Here is a 26,973-nt window from a genome sequence, read left to right on the forward strand (position 1 = left end):
GCTGGGATTATAGGTGTGAGCCACCATGCTCAGCCCCCAAATATTTTCATTTTAACTTGTAATCCATAAAAATGAGATTTTCTATTTTTTTTATCATACTAAGTTGTTGAAATCCAGCGCTTATTTCACATGGCACATCTCCATTTGGACGTGGCACATTTTAAGTGTTCAACAGCCACACGTGGCTGGTAGCTGCCATATTGGACAGCACAGCTCTAAAACCTGGGTCATGTTGCAAAGTGAGTATGTTCAAGGCCTAGTATTTTCTAAAAATATTAATTTAATAGGCTGAGCGCACTGGCTCATGCCTGTAATCCCAGCACTTTGGGAGGCCGAGGCAAGGAGATTGAGACCAGCCTGGTCAACATGGTGAAACCCCATCTTTACTAAAAATACAAAAATTAGCTGGGCATGGTGGTGGGCACCTGTAATCCCAGCTACTCAGGAGGCTGAGGCAGGAGAATCACTTGAACCCAGGAGGCGAAGGTGGCAGTGAGCAGAGATTGTGCCACTGCACTCCAGCCTGGGCAACAGAGCAAGACTCCATCTGAAAAAAACCAAAAAACCAAAAATCAAAAAATATTAATTTAATAATAACAAGTACTAAGGAGAAAATAAAGGTTCAGAGAGCTGAAGTGACTTGCCCAAGGCCTTAGCTAGTGAGTGGCAGTGGTTAAAGAGCTGAGACTGCAGTCAGATGAGAACGACCTTCACAGAGTGACGTGAAAATGACAGGAGATACACATGGGAAGTGAGCAGCACAGTGCCTGGCTTATATCTACAGCTCACATGCCAAGAAACATGAACCCCATCATCACGATGCTATTAACACTATCACCATGCAGGGAGAGGAAGGCTAACAGGGAGAAGGCAGAGACCACGCAGGGTCACTAGCTGGGGAAACCCTGCGTCAGCTGACATTTCCCAAGACTGCCCCCTGAACGGCTTGCACCACTCACCGGACTGGTGGGTGAGGAAACTACCAGCTTCAGACCAGCTCCGTCATGAGCCTGGGCCTTCTGTGGGCCATTCCCTTGGCCCACTTCTCTGGCTGTCTTGCTGATGGTACTAGAAGGCTGCTGGCCTGAGGTGCTCTCTACACGCTGCTGTAAGTCCAGGGCGCTGGGCGCCCGGGGACGCGGCTCCTGCATGTGGACACCATCTTGAGTTCCAGAGGCTGCCTGGGCAGGAAGGGGCTCTGCAGGTGCCTCATAGTGCAGGTGTGTGCTGGTGTTGAGGCCATGGAGGGAGAGCAAGGCCTGTGGTGTGGGGCTCTCCGTTTCTTGGCTCAGTCCGTTGGTTGGCACAGAGTTTACCTGGGCTTTGCTGAATTCCAACAATACCCTAGAAGTTTTAAACAAAGAAACCTGTGTGACAGGTTGTCTGCGACAATGCCCAAGGCTATTGGGGCAGAGGGAAGAATGCAAAACTGCTGTTTTATGATTTAAAACAACCCACACCTTCTTAATTATCCACTGCACTCCCCATTACACAGTCCTCCTCTGACACTCCCACCACGTTCTTCCTGGCCAGGATTTAGGCAGACTGGGTAGGCAGGTGATTTGTGGAGCCTGGGATCTCAGGTGAAAAAGCTCCCACAGCAGAGAAAGAGGACTTGGTATGAATGAGGACTTACTGGCATTCTGAGCAGGCTAGCTGTGGGCCTGGAGAGCTTGCTCAGCCAAACACACAGTTGTGTGGGCAATCGTTTTCCCAAATATGGTGTGCAGCAGAGCCTCCAAGGACAGTGTCTCAGAACAGGCCTCCTCCTCAGCACAGAGAGTTGAGGTGCCAGGACTCTGTGCCCTGGGGCAGGGACTAGGAGCAGCAAGGGCTAAACAGGTTTCCTGAGCGAGGTCATATTTTGTTCCTGGGCAGGCGCTGGGACAGCAGGACTGGGGGAGGTGCAAGGGCTGGTCCCCTCAGAGCTGGACTGGGTGTGGAGACAGCAAAGCGTCACATCCCCAGAAAGTGCTTCTGGAGCTCAGTGTACACCAGGTGTGTGAGGGTGGATATGAGTACACATGAGATGTGCCCCTGCTCACTCTCCATGGTGCGACTGCCACTCCCTGTCTCCTCCGTGCTGCTTCCTGGGGCCACAGGGAGCAAATGTTACTCTCTTGGTACATGTGTGTGCACACACACACTCACACATACACAGTGCACAGAAACATGTCCTGGGCCCTCTGGAATGTGCACTGACTAGCAACTGCTCCTCTCTCTCCTGAGGCTTCTGAGGATCCAAGCTCCATTTCGAAAATAAACCCGTTTGCTATCTCTTCTGCTTATAAAACCAGTGGAGCATGTCATGGGCAAAGACAGGTTCAGATGGCCACAGGCTGTCTAAGGCCCCAAAGCCTCCATGCATCTGCCCTGATGGCTTGTACTGGATCCAGAAGATACATGAAGCTCAGCTTAATTTGGGCTTATGGAAATGAGGATTTTAGAATTCAAGTTGCTTACCTGATTGTCTTCCCAGTGAGCTCTGCACCATCTTAACCCCAAACAACATTTCAAGACATTATAGTCAAGAATAGGTGGCCAATCCATATATAAGTAACTGATTTTGGCTGGGTGTAGTGGCTCATGTCTGTAATCCCAGCACTTTAGAAGTTTGAGGCGGGTAGAATTACAATGTCAGGAGTTCAAGACTAGCATGGCCAAGATGGTGAAACCGCGTCTCTACTAAAAATACAAAAATTAGCCGGGCTTGGTGGCAGGTGCCTGTAATCCCAGCTACTCGGGAGACTGAGGCAGAGAATTGCTTGAACCAGGGAGGTGGAGGTTGCAGTGAGCCGAGATCGTGCCACTGCACTCCAGCCTGGGTAAAAGAGTGAGACTCCATCTCAAAAAAAAAAAAAAAAAAAAAGTAAATGATTTTCAACATAGACACCAACACACTTTAATGGGGAAGGAATAGTCTTTTCAACAATTGTGCTGAGGTAAGTGGATAATTACATGCAAAAGAAAAAAGTTGGACTGCTATCTCACATTGTATACAAAAATGAACTCAAAGTGGATTAAAAACCTAAAGGTAAGAGCTAAAACTAACTCTCAGAAGGAAAGAGAGGTATAAACTTCATGTCTTTGGATTAGGCAATGGTTTCTTAGACGTGAGATCTATAGCGTAAGCAAGCAATGAAAAACAAATTGTAATCCCAGCACTTTGGAGGCCAAGGCAGGTGGATCACCTGAGGCCAGGAGTTCGAGATCAGCCTGGCCAACATGGTGAAACCCCGTCTCTAATAAAAATACAAAAATTAGCTGGGCGTGGTGGTGCGCACCTGTAATCCCAGCTACTTGGGGGGCTGAGGCAGGAGAATCACTCGAACCTGGGAGCGGGAGGCTGCAGTGAGCCGGGATCACACCACTGCACTCCAGCCTGGGCGACAGAGTGAGACTCTGTTTCAAAAAACAAAAATAAAAAACGTTTGTGGTTTTTTTGTTTTTTTGAGATGGAGTCTCACTCTGTCGCCCAGGCTGGAGTGCAGTGGCGCCATCTCAGCTCACCGCAAGCTCTGCTTCCCGGGTTCACACCATTCTCCTGCCTCAGCCTCCCGATTAGCTGGGACTACAGGCACCCGCCACAACGCCTGGCTAATTTTTTGTATTTTTTTTTTTTGGTAGAGATGGGGTTTCACCATATTAGCCAGGATGGTCTCGATCTCCTGACCTTGTGATCCTCCCATCTCAGCCTCCCAAAGTGCTAGGACTACAGGCATGAGCCACCGCGCCCGGCCAAAACATTTGTGTTTTAAAGGATACTATCAAGAAACTAAAAAGACAACTCAAAGAATGGGGGGAAATATTTTTAAATTATATAGAAGGGCCTATTATCCAGAATATATATAGAACACTCACAAATCAACAATAAAAAGACAAATAACCAAATTGTTAAATGGGCAAAGGATCTGAACAGACATTTCTCCAAAGAAGATATCCAAATGTTCGATAAGCACATGAAAAGATACTCAACATCATCAATCATCAGAGAAATGCAAATCACAACTACAATGAGATACCACTTTATACCCACTGGGTTGGTTATAATAAAAAAGAAAATAACGAGGGTAGGCAAAGATGTAGAGAAATTAAAGCTCGTATATATTAGTGGTGGGGATGTAAAATGACACAACTACTGCAGAAGACAATTTGGTAGTTCCTCAAAAAGTTAAACATAGAGTTACATATGACCCAGCAATTCCACCCCTAGGTATATAACTAAGAGAATTAAAAACATATGTCTACCCAGGCTGGGCATGAGAGGCTGAAGCGGGCAGACCACCTGAGGTCAGGAGGTCATCTGGCCAACATAGTGAAACCCTTTCTCTACAATAAGTACAAAACTAAGCTGGGTGTGGTGGCGGGCCCCTATAATCCCAGCTACTAGGGAGGCTGAGGATGGAGAATCGCTTGAACCCAGGAGGTGGAGGTTGCAGTGAGCCAAGATCGCGCCACTGCACTCCAGCATGGGGGACAGAGCAAGACTCTATTTCAAAAAATAAATAAAATATAGAATAAAATAAAATACAACAATACCATCAGTTGAGCACTATTGATGCCTATGTGCCAGGGACCATTCTAAGTACTTAAATCTAAGTACTTAAACCCTCCAGATGATACCTATGCCACTCAGTGATCATTATAATACAGATCCAGTCTACACGGAAGGAGCTATTCAGGACAGTCAATTCACTAGCCCAACTGCAATTTGGTTTCTGCCAAACAGAACCGCTTTATATTAATAAATTTCATTTTGAATGTTGTGTCTTTTATGCTTTTATGTTTAATTTGTGGATGTTTTGATTTTATATGTGTAATGATAAGCACAAGGAATTTATGTCTAATTTAAAGTTACAAATATTTAAATAATGTAATAACTTTGATGAACTCTAAGTGTCGGTGAGAACATTTTACCCTTGAAATACACACTTCAAGAAATGCTGGTCTCTGTGGATGCTCAAGGACTAACTTCAAGGCCCAGCTCTACGAATGCTGGTGCTGGCTGTGTGTTTGTGCATCTGTATGTCTTAGATTTGCCAGTTCCTCACACCACCGTCTGGCATTCGTCTATACATCCTGACCCTTGCCCCTCCAGTTTCCCCATACTAGCCGGGACAACACTTCCTGCACAGAGAGAATGGTTACTGATTCAGTGACCTTAAGCTGGAATTTTCCAATCACAAGACACATGAGATAAAAGCAAGATATATCACAAGGGGATGGCTGGCTGGTCTGCAGAGGAGGCAGACACACAGGAAGGGCTAAGACAGGTAAGTGAGCCTAGGTCATGCCCTGTGCCCGGGTCACACTGGAGGCCTGTCACACCACGGTCCTAGTGGTCATGGGAGACAGAGACTGTTCCTCCCCAATGTATTCTATCTAAATTCCTCCATTTAACATTTGAAAACTCCACCTAATGTGCTCAGAAGCTATTTCTGGGCCTACGAGAGAATTTCCTATATGCGTTTGATTAACAAGCAATGTGCCTGACATTCCTGGGCTTGTAAGTGGTGGAACAGGACTTGAAACTAGGTCTGCTCCAAGCCCAGTCCGCAACACCACCCAATGCTGGTGCTCTTCCTATGCTAGATGAGAACCCTAGAGGGACCTGAACCAAAGCAAGGGCATAGGATGAGTGGAAAGAAGGTCCCAAACACATGGGATCTTCTTTTCAGCTGATGGAACATGGGTCCAACTGAAGGAGGCTTTTAATAAGAAGTTCCCATTTTCCACCTATCAGATGAGCAAATATCCAAAAGTTTGCTAATACCATCAGTTGGTAAGGCTAAGAAACAAGGACATTCCTGGTGGAGTGTAAATGGGCAATAATCTGTGAATATTCTATATTAGTCTGTCCTTTTGCTCAGCAATTTTGCTTCTGGGAGTTTACTGAACAGAGATAGTTATGCAGAACTAAAAGACCACATACACAAGGTTATTTATGAACACATGGGCCCTAGCACCCATTAAATACTGGGCTGATTAAGTAAACTAAGGTACATTCATACACTGGAACAATATGCAATAGAAAAAAAAAGAATGAGGCTGGGCGGGGTGGCTCAGGCCTATAATCCCAGCACTTTGGGAGCCCAAGGCAGGAGGATCTCTTGAGCCCAGGAGTTCAAGACCAGCCTAGGCAACACAGTGAGACCCCCATTTCTATAAAAAATAAAAATAAAAGAATGAAATAGCTCTGATATGAAAAGATCTTCTCCAAGACAAGATATAGAACAGTGTGTATATACTGCCTTTGTAGGGGAGAAAGTAATAAATAAGGAGTAAATTTTTTTTTTTTTTTTTTTTTTTTTTTTTTTTTTTTTTTGAGACGGAGTCTCGCGCTGTCGCCCAGGCTGGAGTGCAGTGGCGCGATCTCGGCTCACTGCAAGCTCCGCCTCCTGGGTTCACGCCATTCTCCTGCCTCAGCCTCCTGAGTAGCTGGGACTACAGGCGCCCACCACCACGCCCGGCTAATTTTTTGTATTTTTAGTAGAGACGGGGTTTCACTGTGGTCTCGATCTCCTGACCTTGTGATCCGCCCGCCTCGGCCTCCCAAAGTGCTGGGATTACAGGCGTGAGCCACCGCGCCCGGCCTAGGAGTAAATTTTTAAAATCTTTTTTTTTTGAGATGGAGTCTTGCTCTGTCGCCCAAGCTCCGCCTCCTGGGACCACGCCATTCTCCTGCCTCAGCCTCCAGAGTAGCTGAGACTACAGGTGCCTGCCACCATGCCCAGCTAATTTTTTGTATTTTTAGTAGAGACAGGGTTTCACTGTGTTAGCCAGAATGGTCTTGATCTCCTGACCTTGTGATCCACCCATCTTGGCCTCCTGAAGTGCTAGGATTACAGGCGTGAGCCACTGCACCCAGCTAAAAATCTTTATACTGGTATTTGTTGTAGATTAATTTAGAAATTTGGAAGAATATACAGGAAATTAATTATTATGGTTGTAGGGGTGGGAGGAAAGAACAGGGTAGAGGGAGAACAGGAATGGGAAAGGCTTTCACTGTATATGTTTTAGACTTTTTTTAACCATAAAAAGATTACGCAAAAAAATTTTTTTTTTTTTTGGAGACAGAGTCTTGCTCTGTCACCCAGGCTGGAGTGCAGTGGCGCGGTCTCGGCTCACTGCAAACTCCACCTCCCTGGTTCATGCCATTCTCCTGCCTTAGCCTCCCATGTAGCTGGGACTATAGGCGCCCGCCACCATGCCCGTCTAATTTTTTGTATTTTTAGTAGAGACGGGGTTTCACCATGTTAGTCAGTATGGTCTCGATCTCCTGACCTCGTCCTGCCTGCCTTGGCCTCCCAAAGTGCTGGGATTACAAGCGTGAGCCACCACACCTGGCTGCAAAAATTTTTTGAAAGGTTGTGTGAAGAAGGCTTTGCCCAGCTCTCTCTCTAGCCAAGTTCATCTGCCCCACATACTCTTCCACACATCTGTCTGTCCCCAGCTGTCCACCACCTCCTGCATGCAGCACTCAGGTCCTGTGTCCCCCAGGAGGTCTTCTGTGAAGTCACACCCTTATGCATTATGTTTCATCTATTTGTTGGAAGTTTTAAATGTGCTCTGACCTATTAGTTTCCTTCGTTCTAGATGAAGACAACAATATTTTACACTGTGCCTTATAGAGACTAAGTAACTTGGTTTGTTGTTGTTGTTTGTTTTTAGTTTTAGTTTTTTTTTTTTTAATTTAGAGGTGGGATCTTGCTACATTGCCCAGGCTGGCCTTGAACTCCTGGGCTCAAGCAATCCTCCTGCCGCAACCTCCCAAGTGCTGGGATTTCAGGCATGAACCGCACCCAGCCCTGTCACCAGGGCAGAGCTGGAGCCCAAACCAGCTCTAAGCTGTTCTAAGTCCACTTTCTCCACTATGCCTGTATTGCCTGCTACAGCTCCCAGTGATTCCAGTCCCTGGAGAAGTCGATGTCTCCCTTGACTTTCTTTAATTACTAATAGAGTTCAGTAATAGGCAATCACATGCCATAGGAAGAAAGGGAGGAGGAGAGGAAAGAAAGGAGGGAGGAGAGAAAATGGGAAGGAGTTGGGGCAGGGTACTCACTCTTGCAGAGACCGGTCTGAGTCCTCAGCATTTGCTGTGCCCAGGTCTGAGTCGTAGGACATGGGCTCCTCGCAATGGTCTGGACTCTTGGAGCCATTCTCTTGGAGTAAGCAGCTATCAGAGTTTAGGCTGCAGGAGAGCTGGGATGAACTGGCCGTGTCCAGGCTGAGGGAGGAGGCAGTCAGCTTCTGGTTCCTCCGGATCTTATGGCCCGAGTGATGGACTTCGATGTCCTCAGAGCCTGAGGAATGGGAAATGGAATCCAGAGACTCCTTCCGCTGTAGTTCTGCACCAGAGGTAGAGAGAGGGTCCAGCTCAGAGAGCGGGCAAAGCCCAGACAGGGCCAGTGGGGTTAGCGTCCATTCATTTAAGATGGCAGACTTGTAGGAGAGTTCGAAGGACAAGGACGTGAGGCCCTGCAGGAAGCTAAGGAGGAACTCGCCCTCCTCGGCATCCCGGAGCAGGGCGGTGGGCTGGTAGTACTCGCGCAGGCGGGCCTGCTCCTGCAGCAGCAGCTTCAGATAGCACTCCATCAGGCCGTCGTTCAGGGCCAGCCGCAGCCATGCCCGGCAGCGGCCCACATCTGTGTTAACAAACGTCAGGTGCTCCAACTCCGAGATGATGTGTCTGGGAAGGGAGAACAGACATGTTTCAAGAAACCGCCCCAAATCACAGAGATGTGCTTTTATCCACTGGTTAGCAGGAACCAGGAATAACCACTGCAAATAGATAAAGGCATGCAAAAATATTTGGTAATAGTGTTTTAGGCCAGATGTGGTGGCTCACGCCTGTAATCCCAACACTTGGGAGGCCAAGGCAGGTGGATCACTTGAGCTCAGGAGTCCGAGACCAGCCTGGGCAACAGGACGAAACTCCGTCTCTGCAACAACAACAACAACATAGCCAGATGTGGTGGCTTGCAGATGTAGTCCAAGCTACCCCGCCACTCAGAAGGTTGAGGTGGGAGGATAGCTTGAGTCTGGGAAGCAGAGGTTGCAGTGAGCCAAGATTGCACCACTGCACTCCAGCCTAGGATATATATATATAGTTTTAAAGGAAAAGTGTTTAAAGGAAATATTAAGCTATAACCCCCAACCTTCTGAGATTGGAATCGTGAAAGATAATTTCCATGTTCATGTTCCATGTTCAAGATAATTTCACTACCACTGGGCCCCTGACATCATCTGCTCATCCAAGGCATGCTGTCAGAGCTCCCTAAGTGCAAAGTCCTTGCAGCAGTGAAGATGCAGGGTAAAGACATGGTCCCTGCCCTCAGGCACAAGGGACTGATGAAAAAAGGCATAAAGGGCAGGAAATCAACAACCCTGTAAGAGGACTGGGGAGAGCTCCAATTACAGCATGTGGCGGAAGAGTGGGTAGTTTGGTTGCAAGGCCAGGAAAGAGAGAGTCTTGAATATCAAACCAATAAGGCAACACGGGGCAATGGCTTCACACCCAGCCATGCACCAGAATCCCCTGGGGAACTTGAGCAGGATACAAGTTCTGGGGCCCCAACCTAGTGAATCAGTCTCCAGGCTGGCATCTGGGAGCCTGTGGGCTACAGATCTTTGTTTAGAAAAGTGACTTGACCACAATCATGCAGACTGTAGGGTAGATGTTCTGCATAAGGAGATCAGACCCCAGGTGTACCAGACTCAGTCCCAGAATGCCTCGGTCTGATGTACATGCCCCTCCTCTGAGCTAGCACAGTCCCTAGCGTGGGTTTATCTCCCCCATGGGAATGCAGACCGCATTCTACTAGGCTCAGTGAGTAAGCTCCAGGGAGCTTCACCTCAGTAAATGTTGACCAGATGACGGACTCAAGGAAAGACAGAGTGAGGTAAGGGGGACAAATAGAAAGCCAGTGTCACCCAGGAAAGAAGTAAAAACGTGAGACAGGGCAGTGGCAGTCAGCATGGAAAGGAAGATCAGAGACTGACAAGGCTTCTTTGGGCTGAAGGTGACATTTAGTAGTCCTTAGAGGCACAGTGCCAGCTACTTGCTCAAAAGTCCAGACACAAGAGATAAGTGTCTCAGGGTGAATATTCATATGCTCTTCCTGATTCCACTCTTTAATAAAAATAACCCCATACCTCCTTAAGAGATAACATTTATGGCCGGGTGCGGTGGCTCACGCCTATAATCCCAGCACTTTCGAGGCGGAGGTGGGCGGATCACAAGGTCAGGAGTTCAAGACCAGCCTGATCAACATAGTGAAACCCCGTCTCTACTAAAAATTAAAAAATTAGCTGGGCATGGTGGTGCGTGCCTGTAATCCTAGCCACTCAGGAGGCTGAGGCAGGAGAATTGCTTCAACCTGGGAGGCAGAGGTGCCAGTGAGCCGAGATCGCGCCATTGCACTCCAGCCTGGGTGACAGAGCGAAACTCCGTCCCAAAAAAAAAAAAAAAAAAACAGATTTACAACTCAGATGTTCGAATAATCTAAGGCAGGGTCAGCAAACATTTTCTGTAAAGGGCCAGATAGTAAATACTTCAGGCTTTGCAGGCCACACAACCTCTGTTGTAACTATGTAACTCTGCCCCGGTGTGGCAAAAAAGGCTGTTCCTGCTAAAGGCGACCAGTCCCAGGGCTCAAAGCAACCACAGGCTCTTGCCTGAGTGCTGAGGGTCTCAAGATCTGCTGGCACGCTGGCTGGGAAGCTTGATCTAGAGATAAGCCTCTCTAGAAAACACTTTCAACCCCTACCTCACCCTATCTCTATGCTAGAACACAGGGCACCTCTGTTGGCTTCCTGAACAGCTGGGGAGGAAAAGCTAAGTGTCCCATACTCTGCTGCTCCTCCCCAAAGCAAAACCTCTCCAGCTAAATCTCACTTGTGGGTGACAGCTTTCAGGAGGGGCCAGAAGACAGGCTGGGGCAGAGGCTTCTGGTGGGCACTTTTCTTCCTTTTTCCTCCAGCCTCAGCTCGGATGTGCCTGGCGTGCAGGCCATGGATAAACACAGCCTCCAGGGCGCTGCACATGGTGTTGGCATCTCCATCTTCACTAGTGACCACTGTGTCCAGGGACACGTACTGCTTCTGCAAGGCCTTCACGGATCCCACCAGCTGCTTCTTGATGACCTAGGCAGCATCACACAGAACACAGGCCTTTAGCGGAAAATGCTATGGAGAGTCCCTGGAGTGTAATCCTTTGCCTGATGCCAAATACATGTGCAACCACATGCACACACATCTATGGGTGTGTCTGTAGATTTCTTCTGTAAAATTAGCACATTGTTAACTATAGCAAAGAAAGATAAAGCATAGAGAAGAAAAGGAAAATCACACACTACCCAGAGATAATCACTGCTATTGTTTTGCATGTCCTTCAGTGCAGACACTTTGTTTTTTAGACCAAACTTAAGTGAACTTAGAGTCACATAATCTTGTGTTTAAATATTGGCCCCATCATAGCTGCAGTGATGGGAGGTTGGGTAAATCCATCTAGAACAAGGGTGGGGCTTCCCACCTTTTTCACATGGACAAGTTTCTGTAGAGAATCAATAAGCCAAGAGGCAAAAACAAACAAACAAACAAAAAACACCCACACTGCTTTAGAGTAATAAAAACATGAGGAGAACAGGAGCGTGGTTTATGTTAAGAAAGATCCTAGGCTGGGCGTGGTGGCTCAAACCCGTAATCCTAGAACTTTGGGAGGTCAGAGGCAGGAGGACTGCTTGAGTCCAGGACTTCAAGGCTGCAGTGAACTATGATCACACCACTGTACTCCAGCCTGGGCAACACAGCAAGACCTTGTCTCAAAAAAAGAAAGAAAAAAAAAAAAAAGAAAGATCCTGGGCCTGGAAGCCAGAGGACTAGGCTCAGTCCTAGCTGTCAGTAACCAGACGGGCCTCCTTAGACCTTCCACTTAACTTCTTTGAGCCCCAATTTCCTCATCTGTTAAAGTGGAAATAATACTTTCTGATATATAGTAATATGAGGATTCTCCTGAGGACAGGACTACCTTTTTTTTTTTTTTCCAGGGAAGTGGTTTCTGGTAAAAACCAGAACGCCTACTAGATAAATTCTAAAAAGAGGCTGGGTGCGGTGGCTCACGCCTGTAATCCCAACACTTTGGGAGGCCAAGGCAGGTGGATCACTTGAGGTGAGGAGTTTGAGATCAGCCTGGCAAACATGGTGAAACCCTGTCTCTACTAAAAATGCAAAAATTAGCCAGGTGTGGTGATGAGCGCCTGTAATCCCAGCTACTTAGGAGGCTGAGGCAGGAGAATCACTTAAACCCGGGAGGCGGAGGTTGTAGTGAGCCAAAATCGTACCACTACACTACAGCCTGGGTGGCAGAGTGAGACTCCATCTCAAAAAAAAAAAAAAAATTATATATATATATATATATATATATATATATATATATGTATATATATAAGCTAAGTGTGGCACTAAGACTAGTGTTTTATTCATCCTTGTGTCAACACTTGGCACTGTGCCTGGCACATAGAAATAATAAATGTTTGTTAAATGAAGACACCACAAAATGTACATAGTCTTTTGGAAATATACAGTAAAAACTGAGCATAATTATAAGTATGTGAAAATCACGTAAGTGTTTGGAAAAGGACTGGAAGGGATTAAAGAAAAACTGGTGGCCGGGCGCGGTGGCTCAAGCCTGTAATCCCAGCACTTTGGGAGGCCGAGACGGGCGGATCACGAGGTCAGGAGATCGAGACCATCCTGGCTAACACGGTGAAACCCCGTCTCTACTAAGAAATACAAAAAACTAGCCGGGCGAGGTGGCAGGCGCCTGTAGTCCCAGCTACTCGGGAGGCTGAGGCCGGAGAATGGCGTGAACCTGGGAGGCGGAGCTTGCAGTGAGCTGAGATCCGGCCACTGCACTCCAGCCTGGGCTACAGAGCGAGACTCCGTCTCAAAAAAAAAAAAAAACTGGTTTGAATTGTTGGGTGATAGGATTATGGATACATATTTTAATCTTTTATTTTGATTTCAGTCAAAACTATGTTAACATTCTTTGAAAAGTTAAATTTGAAAAAATATAACAGCTTTAATGAGATATAATTCATATACCATAAAATACACCCATTTAAAGTGTACAGTTCAATTGCTTCTAGTCTATTAACACAATTGTGCAACCATCATCACTATCTAATTTTAGAAGATTTTTCTGGCTGGGCATGGTGGTTCACGTCTGTAATCCCAGCACTTCAGGAGGCCAAGACAAGTGGATCACCTGAGGTCAGGAGTTCGAGATCAGCCTGGCCAACATGGTGAAACCCTGTCTCTACTAAAAATACAAAAATTAGCCAGGCGTGGTGGTGTGCACCCATAATCCCAGCTACTTGGGAGGCTGAGGCATGAGAATCGCTTGAACTCGGGAGGTGGAGTTCGTGGTGAGTCAAGATTGTGCCACTGCACTCCAGCCTGGGCGGCAGAGTGAGACTCAAAAAAAAAAAGAAAAGAAAAGAAAAAGAAAAAAGATGTTCATCACCCCAAAAAGAAATACTGATATATTAGTGATTGCCAGGGGCTGGGAGAAAGGGGAATAGGAAGTGAATGAAGTCACTAACCTATTTTCTGTTTCTGTGGTTTTTCGTATTTTGTACATCTCACATGAATAGATATGAACACAACATATGACCCTTTGAATCTGACTTCTTTCACTTAGCATAATATTTTCCACCATGTTGTAGCATGTATCAGGACTTCATCCCTTTTTATTGCCAGAATTTTACCACATTTTATTCATCCATTCATCAGTTAATAGACATTTGGGTTGTTTCTACTCTTTTGCTATTATCAATAATGCTGCTATGAACATCCATGTACAAGTTTTTGAGTGGACTTATATTTTTAGTTCTCTTGGGTATATATCTAGGAGTGGAATTGTATACATAATTCTATGTTTAACTTATCAAGGAACTGCCAAACTATTTGCCAAAGTGGCTGCACTATTTTACATTCCCACCAGCAATATCTGAGTTCCAACCTCTCCACATTTTTGCCAACACTAGTTGTTGGTTTTTTTTATTACAGCCATCCTAGGGGGTGTGAAGTAGTATCTCACTGTGGTTTCGATGTGCATTTCCCTGATGTCTAATGATAATGAGCATCTTTCCTGGCCATGTATGTATCTTCTTTGGAGAAGTGTCTATTCAAATCCTTCACCCATTTTATAACTGGATTATTTGTCTCTTTATTGTTGAGTTATAAGTGTTCTTTATATGTTCTGGATACTAGACCCTTATCAGATATTTGATTTGCAAATATTTTCTCCCATTCTGTGGGTTGTCTTTTCATTTTCTCGATAGTATCCTTTGAAGCTCAAAAGTTTTTAATCTTGAAATAGTTTAATTTTAAATGTTCTTTTAAATGCAAGATGTTATTAGTATATTATATTTAAAAAGCACATACACACTTCGTTCAACTGAGCACCTACTAGGTGTTGGGTTAGGGTATACAGGGAGAAGTAAGGCATACCCTCAAGAAACGCATACCCTCATGGAGTCAGTTTGTGCAGCTGTTGTTAGAAGGCTGAGTTGGCCAGGGTTCTGCCCTAGCTCTGAAGGGTCCTGGGGTGGGATTCGGCCAGGGGTGGGAGAGTGGGGGTGCAGAGGGGAGGGAAGAGCCTCTGCATGAAAGCCAGCTGGGAAACAGGTGGAACTGGACTCTCCTGTGGCCAGGACGGGGAAAGGCACATCTCTGAGGGCTATAGTTTCTTTCAAGCAGAGAGTTCTCTGAGCTGGGAAGCAGCAGTAGGGAGGAAAGGGAAATCCTGGCTTCTCCCCGAAAGCCACCTCAGATGCTGCTAAGGGACCAACCCCAAAGCTACCTGACTTCCTGCCTTTCCAAGGGAACAGAGAGCTCCATCCAGAGTACCCAAGACAGCCCAGGAGGGTGCAAAGGGCTCTCCAAGAAAAGGTCCTAGGGGGCTCCAGTGAACTGCTCACAAATAATTACATTTAGAATATCCTAGAAAATGGTAAGTGTTCAGATCCATGTAAGTTACCAATTTATCCCCATTACTAAAACAACAAACCAGTGCCTGGGAATACCTGTTTCCCACCAATTCAGGGCTTTGGCCAGACTGTGACCAAATCATGGCCTAAGGGCTGAATGGAAATCCTTGGTCTTCAGGTTACTGATCTTAAATTCCCACTGCTTTTTGTAAATCTCCATCTTATCACCAATAAGGTGATCTAGAAAGGACAGGGTCTTCTTGGAGCCTGCTTGTGCTGTAACTTCTTCTCAGCCTGGCCTCTCTTGCAGGACACTGCCCTTCATTTCGAAGTGAGCCAAGCAGATGAAACGACCGACCCCTGCACCCCTTCCCCACCCTTGATCCTCCCTCGCCCACCTACCGGGATGGCAGCCTGGGGGTCCAGTCCATTCTCCACCGAGAGCATCTCCACTCACGCAGCTGCTCCCTCGGAGAATCACATGGCACCTGAAGAGACAGATGGCAGCCAGATGAATGGGCAGGCAACTATCCCCCAGCCAGAGTCCTTTCCCAGCAAGCAGCAGGAAGTCAGCCTCTCTTACTCAAACCACAGCCGAAAGGCCTTTGAAGAGCACAAAAGTTAAAACTGATAATGGATTTGAAGGAAGGAAGCGAGGAAGGAAAGTCCAGGGGGCTCAGTCCTTGGGAGGCAAGGAGTCCTGGGTGCCGGGGGTGGGTCCACCCCAAGGAGTGGGTGGTAAGGGCGCTTCACATCAAATGCTGCCCAGAAAGCCAGGGCTCTGTAGGATCGAAACCTGTAGGCAGGGAATGACAGGCTGATTCGGATACGGAGCTGCGGGTTCGAGGGGAAGGCTGCAGCTGAAAGTGGCAGGAACCCACTGGGACAAGGAAGCAGGGGCTCACATTCAGGGGCTGGGTCCTGCAACACCCTGCCCCCACTCCTCACTCCTTGTTCCAGTCCAACGTCTGCCAGCTCAGCAGTAAAAAGTACAACGGTAATGGCTTCAAAAGGGAAGGGCTCCCTTGCTACACTTCTGCTTCTCAACAGGGCTTCGAGGGTCTGGTGTGAGCAGCACAGACAGGGACTTGTCTAATCAGGACAACCACAAGGTCTCATTGCAATTTGCCACTAACCAGGTAGGCATGCAGAGACCTCTCAGATGGAGAATGTGTAAACGCCTGTCACGGGGCCTGATATGTATCTGTACCTGATATGTTGTACCTGGTATCTGTCATGCCAGTGGATATGGCCACCTAAACTTACAGACCAAGAATGTCATCGCCTAAATGAGTATGCAGGAAGAGTTGAAGTCAGTGAGTGGTTAAATCCCTCAGGGCTGCCAGATTCCTCCTGGGAGTGGGTGGGGTAGGGTGGGGTAGGGCCTGAGCCTGAGGGGGCTGCTGGCTGGCTTGGCCCCACCCCAGAAACTTGGACAGACCTGGGCTAGGCAGGCACATTCACACGTAAACAAATCTCTAGTGAACGCCCGCCTGAGCATCAGGGGAACGCTGGGGAAGGTGATATCACAGCTGTCTCGGCTCTCAAACAATCACCGCACAAAGAAGTTAACAAAACCAAGAAAAGTTAAATGGGCTCGATTCTCTTTACATATATTGCCTAATTTATAGTCCTCCTAAGCACCCTAGGAGTGCTGTTTTATTGTCTCCACCTGACAGATAAGGAAATGGCAGCTGACCCAGGTCAAGAACATTCCTGAGGTCCCAGGGCTGATAAGCGGCCTGACTCTACCACCAGCCTCCAGAAGGAGGTCAACCCCAGCCCTAGGAAAACCAGATTGCTAAGTGAGTGCTGTAAACCAAAACTAAAATTCTAAGCCCCCAAACTGCCTGAATGGGCCCCCCTTGGCCAAAGGGATTTTGAAAAAACCTAAAAACTGAGTTCAGGCCATGACAGGAAGTGGGGCGTGGGCCAGCCTCATCCTAGCCTCTCCCTTTTGGAGCTTAGACACAACTGAGCAGCATTAACATTAAAACAGACTAAGACTGACAGAGCAGACTCTCAGCAATTAAGATACCAACTCCAACCTGACTCTGGTCTAACATCACATGGGAGATAACAGGCCCTAAAGGAAATCAAAGTATTTTACCACCAAGTATATTTCTTTGACATATTTTGGAATGGCCCTGCAAAGCCATCTCCTGTGGGGAAAATTTATATCCTGCAGAGATTCCCTTCCCTTTCTCGGCCTTTTCCTGATCTAGGAGAGATTTAACTAAGAGTCTGACACCTTAGAAACATTTACCATCTATTCTCTTGAAGGCTTCACCTACATAACATGAACCTTGGCTTCCACAACCCACCTTATCTTAACCCCAAGCTTTTCTTTCTGCTGACTTTAACTCTTTAGGCAAAGTTCAACTCTTTCAACCAATTGCCAATCAGGAAATCTTTTAATCCACTTTACCCTGCCCCCACCAATGTATACCTTACATGTATTAATTTACGTCTTTGCTTGTAACTTGGATAAAAATCAAGCTGTAACACAATCACCTTGGGCACATGTTCTCAGGGCCTCCCAGGACTATGTCACGGGTCATGGTCCTCACATTTGGCTCAGAATAAACCTCTTCCAATATTTAACGGAGTTTGGCTTTTTCATCAACAGTGCCATCACCTCAGAGCTAGGATTCCAGGGGTAGTCTGGGAAGACCCCTTCGCTGGAGGCTGGGAACAGGGGGTGCAGGGAAACATTAAGGCCAGTGTGGCGGGAAAGGTTTCCTGGACAGCGCTGGAGCAGCATGAGGTTTGGAAAGCAGACAGGCAGGCTGGCCCCAAATGGTGGAAGGTGCTCTGATTGGATCTCTGGCCTCTGGTGATAGCAGAGGGCAAACAGGACACAGGGAGTCAGGACCCAGAGCCAACCTCCCTAAGTCAGGTCCCTTAGGAGGAAGCAGGCGTGTGTGGAGGACGGTTCCTGCAGACCCAGTAACAGGCCAGGCGCTGCAGATGGCCAGAAGAGCCCTTAGTCCTGACTACAGCCCCATCTGACTGCCTCACCCTTCACCATGGTCTGCTCCCAGCTACCCAGGGATTCTCAGGGCCCTCCTCCGGAGACCAGTTCCCCATTCTGGCCACGGGGTGACAGGAAAAGGGGGTTGTATGCTATGGTGACTCTGCATCTAAGGTCACTTCCAGAAACAGGCCTGGTCTTGAGGTCAGGCTCTGTCAAGGCCACCGTTGTGCAGCTCAGCAGGCCACATCCAGCTTCTCTGGCTCCAAAACCCTGGGCTCCAATCCCAGTCCACAATTCCAGTGGTCTAAGGCCCTCAGGCCCACCCTTCAAGACAGAGCCCAAAGCCCCAAAGTTGCCCTTCCCTTGGCCAGCTACAGGGCGGGACCCTAAGGGCTTAAACCCAATAATTTGAATAATAGCCCAGGCCCATTAAGACCTCATTAACTAATTAACTGAGAATAATAGAGTATTCAGAGTATTCACTGGGAGGGACAGGCCATTGGTAAGTGGGTGCTCTGGCCAAGTAACCGTATGCTAAGAAAACAAAATAGGCCGGGTGCCGTAGGCCAGCTGCTGTGGCCCATACCTGTAATCCCAGCACTTTGGGAGGCTGAGGCAGGAGGATCACTTGAGGTCAAATTAGCTGGGCATGGTGGCCCATGCCTGTAATACCAGCTACTCGGGAGGCTGATGCAAGAGAACTGCTTGAACCCAGGAGGCGGAGGTTGCAGTGAGTCGAGATTGTGCCACTGCACTCCGGCCTGGGCAGCAAAGCAAGAATAAATAAATAAATAATTTATTTCTCTAAATAAATAAATAATAAAATAAACTGAAGCTAAGAGAGACAGGGCAAGACAAGAGAAGGGTCACTTGGCCTAAAACAGAGTCAGAAATGCCACAAAATGACTGACAAGAGCTCAGATAAATCCAGCAGAAGAGCCACTTGAAAATTCACAGGATAGGACTGAGCCTGTAGGGTTCCGGCCACAATGCAGGACACCTCTGTTTGTAGGCAGCCATAGCACCCCACCTATCCGTGTCTGTTCCATCATGCTCAGGGAGGCAGGGCTCAGATGGTCAGTGACATAAGAACTCACGGCGGGATCGGAAGGAGGCTTTGTGTCTCTTGACTGTGGGGACAGCACTGCGTCACCCACCCTGGTGGCCCAGACTCTGAATCTACCATCCTATGGAACTGGTTCCACTTTCTGTCCTCAATTATCCCTGTTTTACAGAGGACAAAACTGAGGCTCAGTAGCAATGGGTCTCCGGTAAAGGACAGAACTCTCTGGTTTCTTCATCCCAACTCCTGTATCTTTCCCTGGACCAAAAGGCCTCAGGTCTTTGGCTCAAATTCAGGCAAACTATTATTTCTTCTTCAGAGGTACTCGGAAGCTCCATTTCATCACAGAAGGTCTAAAACCAACAAGAAACAGTTCTGTCAATCAGATTTATAGCCCCAACCAGCCGAGCCCAGGTCCTACCAATGCTCCTGAAGTCTCAGAGCTATACTTTCTTAAATGTTCCAACATAGTTAGGAAGGAACAGTTCCGGTTGGTTTCCTGCATTATACTACCTGGCCTTCTCTATACGTCCAATTTCACTTCCTCCAGAGATCAAGGAAGCAAAAAAAGAGAATGACTTGGATGAGACTTACATTAAAAGAAGAAAGGTATAACCTGGTTTCTCTACTCTCAAAACACTCCACCATCAGTGAACAGCAACCTCTTCTCTTGAGGGACTTCTCAGCCACTCCCCACGGCCTTCTCTCCACTGCCTGAATTGTGTAACTGGCTGTTCAGAGCCACAGCCTGGCTTTAAGCCATCCAACTGCTGTACCAATTGATGAGTCATGTTTTTTCAATTGGAAAAGAATGACAAAGTTATCCTCTGATTCAGAAAGGCAGCTGATCTTTCAGGCATGTGAGTGCTGACTGAGGAAACTGCACCCCTGTCCACCTGAGGAAAGCTGGATTTCTGTGATGGGTGAGGTGGTGGGGGTCGGAGTTTTGAAGCAATTAAATACCAGATGAAGGGTGAGAAACTTCTAGCTTGTGATTCCCAGACTCAGGGCTAGTGGATGAGGGCAGAATTGTGGAGTCAGTGAACACTGGCTATCTTTCTTTCCTCCCTCCTTCCTTCCATCCAATAACACCCATCTTCCCTATATTCTTGTCCCATATCCCAGAGGATTCTAACAAGGACCAAACTCTGAATGAAAACAGGACTGTTGCCTCACCCATTCACCAATGTATTTCTAGTACCTAGAACAGTGCTTGGCAAACACTGGTGCTCAAAAAATAAGCTGTTGAATGAATTGATTAATAAAAACAAGACACAGGGCAGGTATCTCGATTTCACCGAATGTGGGAAGTTGGGGTATAACAACTGTTAAGTGCTGGGGCAACTGTGGAGCTCCTGTCATTAAGCCAAGCTGCCAATAAGGCTGAAAACGACTTAAATATACTGCATATTAATGGGAGGACATTGACGGTAAACAGTATTCACTTTTTCAAAGGAGTATGACTATAAATGGCAAGCAGAGACAATGTTCTTTGGGGTCCTTTAAAACTGCAATCAGCCAGACACCGTGGCTCACGCCTGTAATCAATCCCAGCACTTTGGGAGGCCGAGGTGGGTGGATCACCTGAGGTCGGGAGTTGGAGACCAGCATCATCAACAGAGAAACCTCTATCTCTACTGAAAATACAAAACTAGCCAGGCATGGTGGTGTATGCCTGTAATCCCAGCTACTTGGGAGGCTGAGGCAGGAGAATCACTTGAACCTGGGAGGCAGATGTTGTGGTGAGCCGAGATCGTGCCACTGCACTCCAGCCTGGGCAACAAGAGTAAAACTCCATTGCAAAAAAAGAAAGAAAGAAAGAAAGAAAAACACTGCAATCAAATGGCTCACCCATCTGATGCCAGGTCCTCGGGATTCAGAGAAAATGTGTACCAAAAAGCCCCCCGGAAACTATAAACGCTGAGCATGAGACTTGGGTGCCTCTGGAACGTCCTTCTCCCTCAGCTACTCTGAGATAACGTGGTTCCTGTGTTCATGGAACCCAAGTGGCCAAAAGTCAATGATCCAGCACTTGCAAGAAAAGAAAGCGATTCAAGAGCCTCTGTACCCACCTAGACCTCAGCCTCCCCAGGATCTACTCACCTATACTCTTCACAACAGGTAACACTGCCTCTGGCACCCATCATATCCCCTGAATTCAGCATCAGGATTGATCTGCCATCAGCTCTGGCAGGGAGAGGCCCTTACAAGTTCCTTACAGGAAAAGGAACATGAACAATGTTCTGTGACCACAGCCAGCACCACACAGAACTTCCCAGAGGCTCTCCAGGGCCAGAACACCAGCCAGAAGGAAGTGACAGCTTCCATCATTCTGTGCTAAGTGAGCTGAGTAAGTGGCCATCTCTCACCTTCCAGATATTTGAATGATACCTACCATTCCAGCAGCCAGCACAAGTCATTTAATATAAATGCCAGAAACACAGTCCCTGAGGACAGGTACAGGAGACCAGATGCCAGGAAAAACCCTGGCCCCACCCAAGAGTTGGGGAGAGCCCACTGTTCCTCCACCCTTATTTACCACCTGAGCCCCTACACCCGCCAATCATGCTGCTCAGTCTCTAACTGCGGGTCTGAGTGAGCACCTACATTTGGCTGTTGAGGGGCAGCTGGTGGAGTTGGCAGGAGACTCTGCACTAAAGTTCTCAGGTTGAATGGGAGTTGGGTCCAGGGAAGGAATGGATGCAGAGTTGGGGTGAAGAGTTGCGGTCGGTCAGCGGGGGTGAAAGGACATGGAGATGTCATTTTTAACAAGATTGGGTGAGAGTGGTAGGAAAGGAGGCAGCAAGAGTTAGGGATAGTTTGGCAAAGACTTAGGGATGGGGTGTCCTCAGTACGGCAGGAGACGCAAAGGAAGGTATACAGAGGGCTAGGAGACTAAGGACGAGAAGACACAGTTAAGACTTGGAATAAGGCTGAGATCGGAGTTATCCGGAAGAAAGCGGTGAGCTCAACCGGGCACTTACTTTGGGGGTGGGTCTTAGATGAGAAGGCAGAGGTAGAGTGTTTGGGATGAGCAGATCTTGGGGAGCTGGACAGGGGATGGGGGTGACTGGGATAAGAAAGCTGAGCTAGAGAAGGGGAAACCTGAATGGTGGGTCTTGGGGACGTGAGCGAGGAGCATCGGGATTACCAGAGGGGTCAGGAGAGACGATGAGGTGTGTCAGGGCGGGGCGAAGAGACGTGGCCGAGATCGGGGTTGGAACTAAGGTAAAGTGGGGTCACGAGTGAAGCTGCATTTAAGCAAGACCGCCGGTGAGGGAATGCGGGCGCGGGTTGGGGGCTAGACAGACGTGGGGCACGGGGCCACAGCGGCGGTGCAGGGGGAAGGCTGGGTGGGAGCGGGGCGGGCGCGGGCTGGGCAGAGCTGAGGGCTCTGAAGCCGGGCAGTCTCAGGGTAACCAGGCGCTGGGGATCGCGGAGGGAGCAGGAGGCCCACCGCCCGTTCGCGCCTCGGCCCCGCCGCCCCTCCGCCGCCCTCCTCGCATCTTGACCCCCTAACTCACCAAGCGGAGCGAGGAGCGAGGCTGGGGGCGCTCCCGGCCGCGGCAGCTCCTCAGCACTCGGAGCAGACGATGCGGCCTCTTGGCCACTGACAACAGGAAGCGGCGCCCGCGGCCCCTGACGCCATCACGTTGGCTCGGCGCTCCGGCCCTGCCCCCGGCCCGCTGTGCCAATCGCGCGGCCCGAAGGAGCCTTGGGGCGGGGCCAGCTGCTCCCGGAAGTCCCTGGGAGCTGAGCCCCAGGGCAGATGCGAGGTGTAGGAGGCTGGGGAACCGGGAGCGCCTGCGGGGCGCAAATAGGCGAAGGCACCGGTGTCAGGGGGAACACGTCCGTTACCGCCCGCCTCCCGCAGGTCTACGTCAAACTAGATCCTGGCTTCTGGGTTCCTGACCTCGTTTGGCCTCAGAACCATCTATGCAACATTGGGGCTGTCACTTCGCCTCCCTCAGTTGAAGAGTTCCCACTTGTGAGTGGGACTAACAACGCCTGCCCTATCTTTGCCTCCCCGAGGGCAGCAGTGCAGCCCGTGGGGCGGAGCCGGGACCCAAACTGGAGCCTCCACCTGTCGCTTCAGGATAAACATAGCTGTTTTGACCATGCCTTATCCCAAGGGAACGCCTTGAGGTCCCCTTGGGCACTCTCCCGTGTGTAACTCGCCCATTAGCACCGCCTGACACGAAGCTTAGGGGCCCGGTTATTCTCTTCTAGCCATGTAGAGGATTTCTTTGTTCCTTTCTGTTTTTGTTTTTGAGACAGGGTCTCACTGTGTCGCCCAGACTGGAGTGCTGTGGCGGCTCACTACCTCCCACGTCAGCCTCCAAGTAGCTGGGACTACAGGCGTGCACCACCACGCCCAGCTAATTTTTTCATTTTTAAAAATTTATTTATTTTGTAGAGACGGGGTCTCACTGTGTTGCCTAGCCTGGTCTCCAACTCCTGGCCTCAGGCGATCCTCGAGACTCGGCCTCCCAAAGCGCCGGGATTACAGGCTTGAACCACCACACCTGGCCTGTATGTCTCCTTTCTAACACAAAAGTGACATTGCTCTTTCAGATGAACTCGGGACAAAATGTCATCAGTGGTGACCACAGCTAGTGAAGAGCAGGGCAGGGAGTGTTGGCAGGGACCCATGCTCTGGACACTTTATACTTGCAGGCTCTGGTCAATTGGGAGCCTAGAGCCTGAGTGTGGATGAGGAGAGGTGCTGCTACATGCCAGTCCTAAGTAGGCACAGGGGTTGGCTGGGGAACGGACCAGTTCTTGGAAGCAAGCTTCACTGCCCTCGGCCTGGGCGTCCTGTGCTCTTTTGGCTTCTCTGGGTAGGAAGGTGTCCCTCCTATCTCTGCAAAGGTCAGAGTCCTGCTGTCTGCTTTCAAGTATAAAACCAGCACTCGGGAGTGTGACTCCGGACTGTATCAGGGCCACCCTTTCAGTAATTCTCTCTCCAGGAGTGAGAACCTCCCCTTCTCAATTTTAGATTAGATGGGTCTGAGTGTGTTTAGTGCGGTTAATGGTTGAGCAGGAAGATTAGAAATAAGGACATAGACACAAACTACTCTCTTGGTATTAAACTCATTTTAAACAAAGTGGAAAGTAAGGGATTTAGTAGGGAAATCATTTCACCTTGGCAAAAGGATAGTATACAACTGGCACAGCATGATCCTTGGTGGCTTGGCACAATCACTCCCTGTCCCCCATCAAGCACATAATGTCCCTCAGTAATTCCACTGCATTTTTGTGCAGCGGCTGTGTGCTGGCGCTGTGGGGAACCCCTCGGTAATCTCTTGTCTGCTTTTTAGGAACCCCTATCTCCTCGTCTTCTCTTACTTCCCAAGCCACCTCGCTTCTGTGAAAGGTCTGCGGGCTTGTCTACCTCCTCTCAGCTTGCTCTGCATGCCTTGGGGAAGCTGCATAAAGCATGGATCATGAAGGAGGGGAGCGGAGAAGAGGGAAATGCATGTTTCCACAAATGGACCATGAGCCCACCAGGCAGACTCCAGATGGGGAAAAAAAAAAACCCTCACATTATCATGTGACTTACACAAGAAAAAAGGTACCCGCAAAGGGCCAAGGGACCAGAGAGGAGAACTTGAGAGGTATCCTGGAGGAGGCGACTGTTGATGTGAGCTTTCTAGGTGAGTAAAGGGCATCACAGGTGAAGAGACTGGCTGGTAAGTGGCCAGCAGACAGGAATACAGGCTGAGCTCAGGGGAGGGTGCACCCAGAGGTGGGGAGGAAGGTAGGAAGTGGAAAAGGAGGCTGGGCGCGGTGGGTCATGCCTGTAATTCCAGCACTTTGGGTGACTGAGGCGGGTGGATCACTTGAGGTCAGGAGTTCAAGACCAGCCTGGCCAACATGGTGAAACCCATCTCTACTAAAAATACAAAAATTAGCCAGGTGTGGTGGTGTGCGCCTGTAGTCCCAGCTACTAGGGAGGCTGAGGTATGAGAATTGCTTGAACCCGGGAGGCGGAGATTGCAGTGAACCAAGATAGTGCCACTGCACTCCAGCCTGGGTGACAGAGTGAGATCCTGTCTCAAAAAATTTTTTAAATAATAATAATAAAATAAAAAATAAAAACAAGTGAGAAAGGAAAGGGTAATGGGAGAGGGCTGGAATGGAAGGGGAGCTGAAGACAGACTGAGCAAGGCAGAGTTGGAGGCCAGTGCAGGAAGGGCTCAAAACATTTGCAAGGACGGTTCACATCCCACTGGTCTGTCAGCTTAGATTTAAAGCACTACCCAGAGTTACTCAAAGCCAGATAGGAAAACTACAAGCATCAGAATGCCCTGGGGATAGGTCCAAAATGCAGATTCCTAACCCCACACTAACCCTAAAGAGTCACTCTAGGATGAGGTCCAAGAATTTGGGCTTGACCCCACCTCTCTTGTCCCCTGCCCTCACCACTGGGGACCTAAAGGATAATAAAAGGGGGGAATCTCTGCCTTAAATAATCCCTTTTGGCAGTTACTTTCTGTTTTCAAACTTCAAGTCTGTCCTCCGGGACTAACCTAGGAGATGAGGGGTAAGGGAATTAACATTTATGGAAAATGGAGGAACCCACATAGGCACCTGTGTTCACCTTATATTCCTTATCAGCCACCTGAAAGGTGTGTGCTACCATTATCTCCATTGTGTGGATGAGAAAATAGGTTTAAAAGAGGTTAAGTGGCCAGGCATGGTGGCTCATGCCTATAATCCCAGCACTTTGGGAGGCCAAGGTGGGTGGATCATGAGATCAAGAGATCCAGGCCATCCTGGCCAACATGGTGAAACCCTGTCTCTACTAAAAATACAAATAATTAGCTGGGTGTGGTGGCACATGCCTGTAGTCCCAGCTACTCAGGAGGCTGAAGCAGGAGAATAGCTTGAACCCAGGAGGCAGAGGTTGCAGTGAGCCAAGATCACGCCACTGCACTCCAGCCTGGTGACAGAGCGAGACTTCGTCTCTAAAAAGATAAAATGAAAAAAAAAAAAAAAAAGAGGTTAAGTAACTTGGGGGGGGCCACAGCCACAGATCTAGTAAGTGCTAGAAGTAGGATTCTCACCTAGTTCTTTCTGATTCTAGTTGCAGCTTTGTTCAGTGGGTTTTAGAGCCAGAGCTGCTTAGGTCTGAATCTGACTCTACCCCATATTATTTGCTGGGACTTCCTTAAAACAGTGTGGGGCCCAGGGCAACCCAATGAGTATGGGGCTAAGACAGCTGCCACAGAGTCAGCATTTTTCACAGGCCCCTTGAGATAGCACTTAAGACAGAAATTTCTAAATTGAATTTTACTGATGTTCAGGAAAGAGAAGTAAGTCACAACGCCCCTTGGCCCTCAGCCCCAAGCAGAGAGCCCAGAGTGTGTGACCTCAGGCAAGTGCCAAAACCTCTCTGAGCCTCAGTTCCTCATCTGTAAATTGGGGCTAATGTCAGTTGATGTGAGGATCAAATATGATGCCATCCTGGCTGGGCACAGTGGCTCACGCCTGTAATCCCATAACTTTGGAAGGCTGAGGCGGGTGGATTGCTCGAGGCCAGGAGTTGGAAACCAGCCTGACCAACATGGTGAAACCCCATCTCTACCAAAGATACAAAAATTAGCCAGGCATGGTGGTGCATGCCTGTAGTCCCAGCTACTTGGGAGGCTGAGGCACAAGAATCGCTTGAACCCGGGAGGCGGAGGTTGCAGTGAGCTGAGATTGCGCTACTGCACTGCAGCCTACATGACAGAGTGAGACTCTGTTCCAAAACAACCACCACCAAAAAAAAAAAAAAAAAGAAAAAAAGAAAAAGCTGATATCCTTAATGCAAGTTCTGGCCTGTAGTTAAGTGCTCAAAGATGAACAGCTGTTACTATTCCAGTTCTGGCTAATTTTCACCCTGCCAGTTGGGCAGGTCCTTGCCTTCCATTGCTCTTTTAAGCACTTGAATG

At 48.4% G+C, this 26,973-nt stretch overlaps 1 protein-coding gene across 3 annotated transcripts in view; it reads right to left on the bottom strand.

The window, feature by feature from the left end:
* PLEKHM1 (pleckstrin homology and RUN domain containing M1) overlaps positions 1–22,723 on the bottom strand; it is a 55,884-nt gene extending 33,161 nt beyond the window's left edge. Inside the window, exons 1-5 of one of the 3 annotated variants that reach the window (XM_025362202.1) lie at positions 22,558–22,723; positions 15,396–15,481; positions 10,898–11,145; positions 8,063–8,689; positions 960–1,344 (exon numbers count right to left, since the gene is read on the bottom strand). In XM_025362202.1, the coding sequence (XP_025217987.1) occupies positions 960–1,344; positions 8,063–8,689; positions 10,898–11,145; positions 15,396–15,440 (1,305 nt within the window). In that variant the 5' untranslated portion in view covers positions 15,441–15,481; positions 22,558–22,723. Of the gene's footprint in view, positions 1–959; positions 1,345–8,062; positions 8,690–10,897; positions 11,146–15,395; positions 15,482–19,627; positions 19,907–22,557 lie in introns of those variants that run through there. The other 2 variants (XM_025362203.1, XM_025362204.1) reach the window with 2 other exon arrangements.
* Positions 22,724–26,973: the final 4,250 nt, after the last annotated feature.

Source organism: Theropithecus gelada, chromosome 16 (genome assembly GCF_003255815.1).
Source record: "Theropithecus gelada isolate Dixy chromosome 16, Tgel_1.0, whole genome shotgun sequence".
NCBI classification, from domain to species: domain Eukaryota; kingdom Metazoa; phylum Chordata; class Mammalia; order Primates; family Cercopithecidae; genus Theropithecus; species Theropithecus gelada.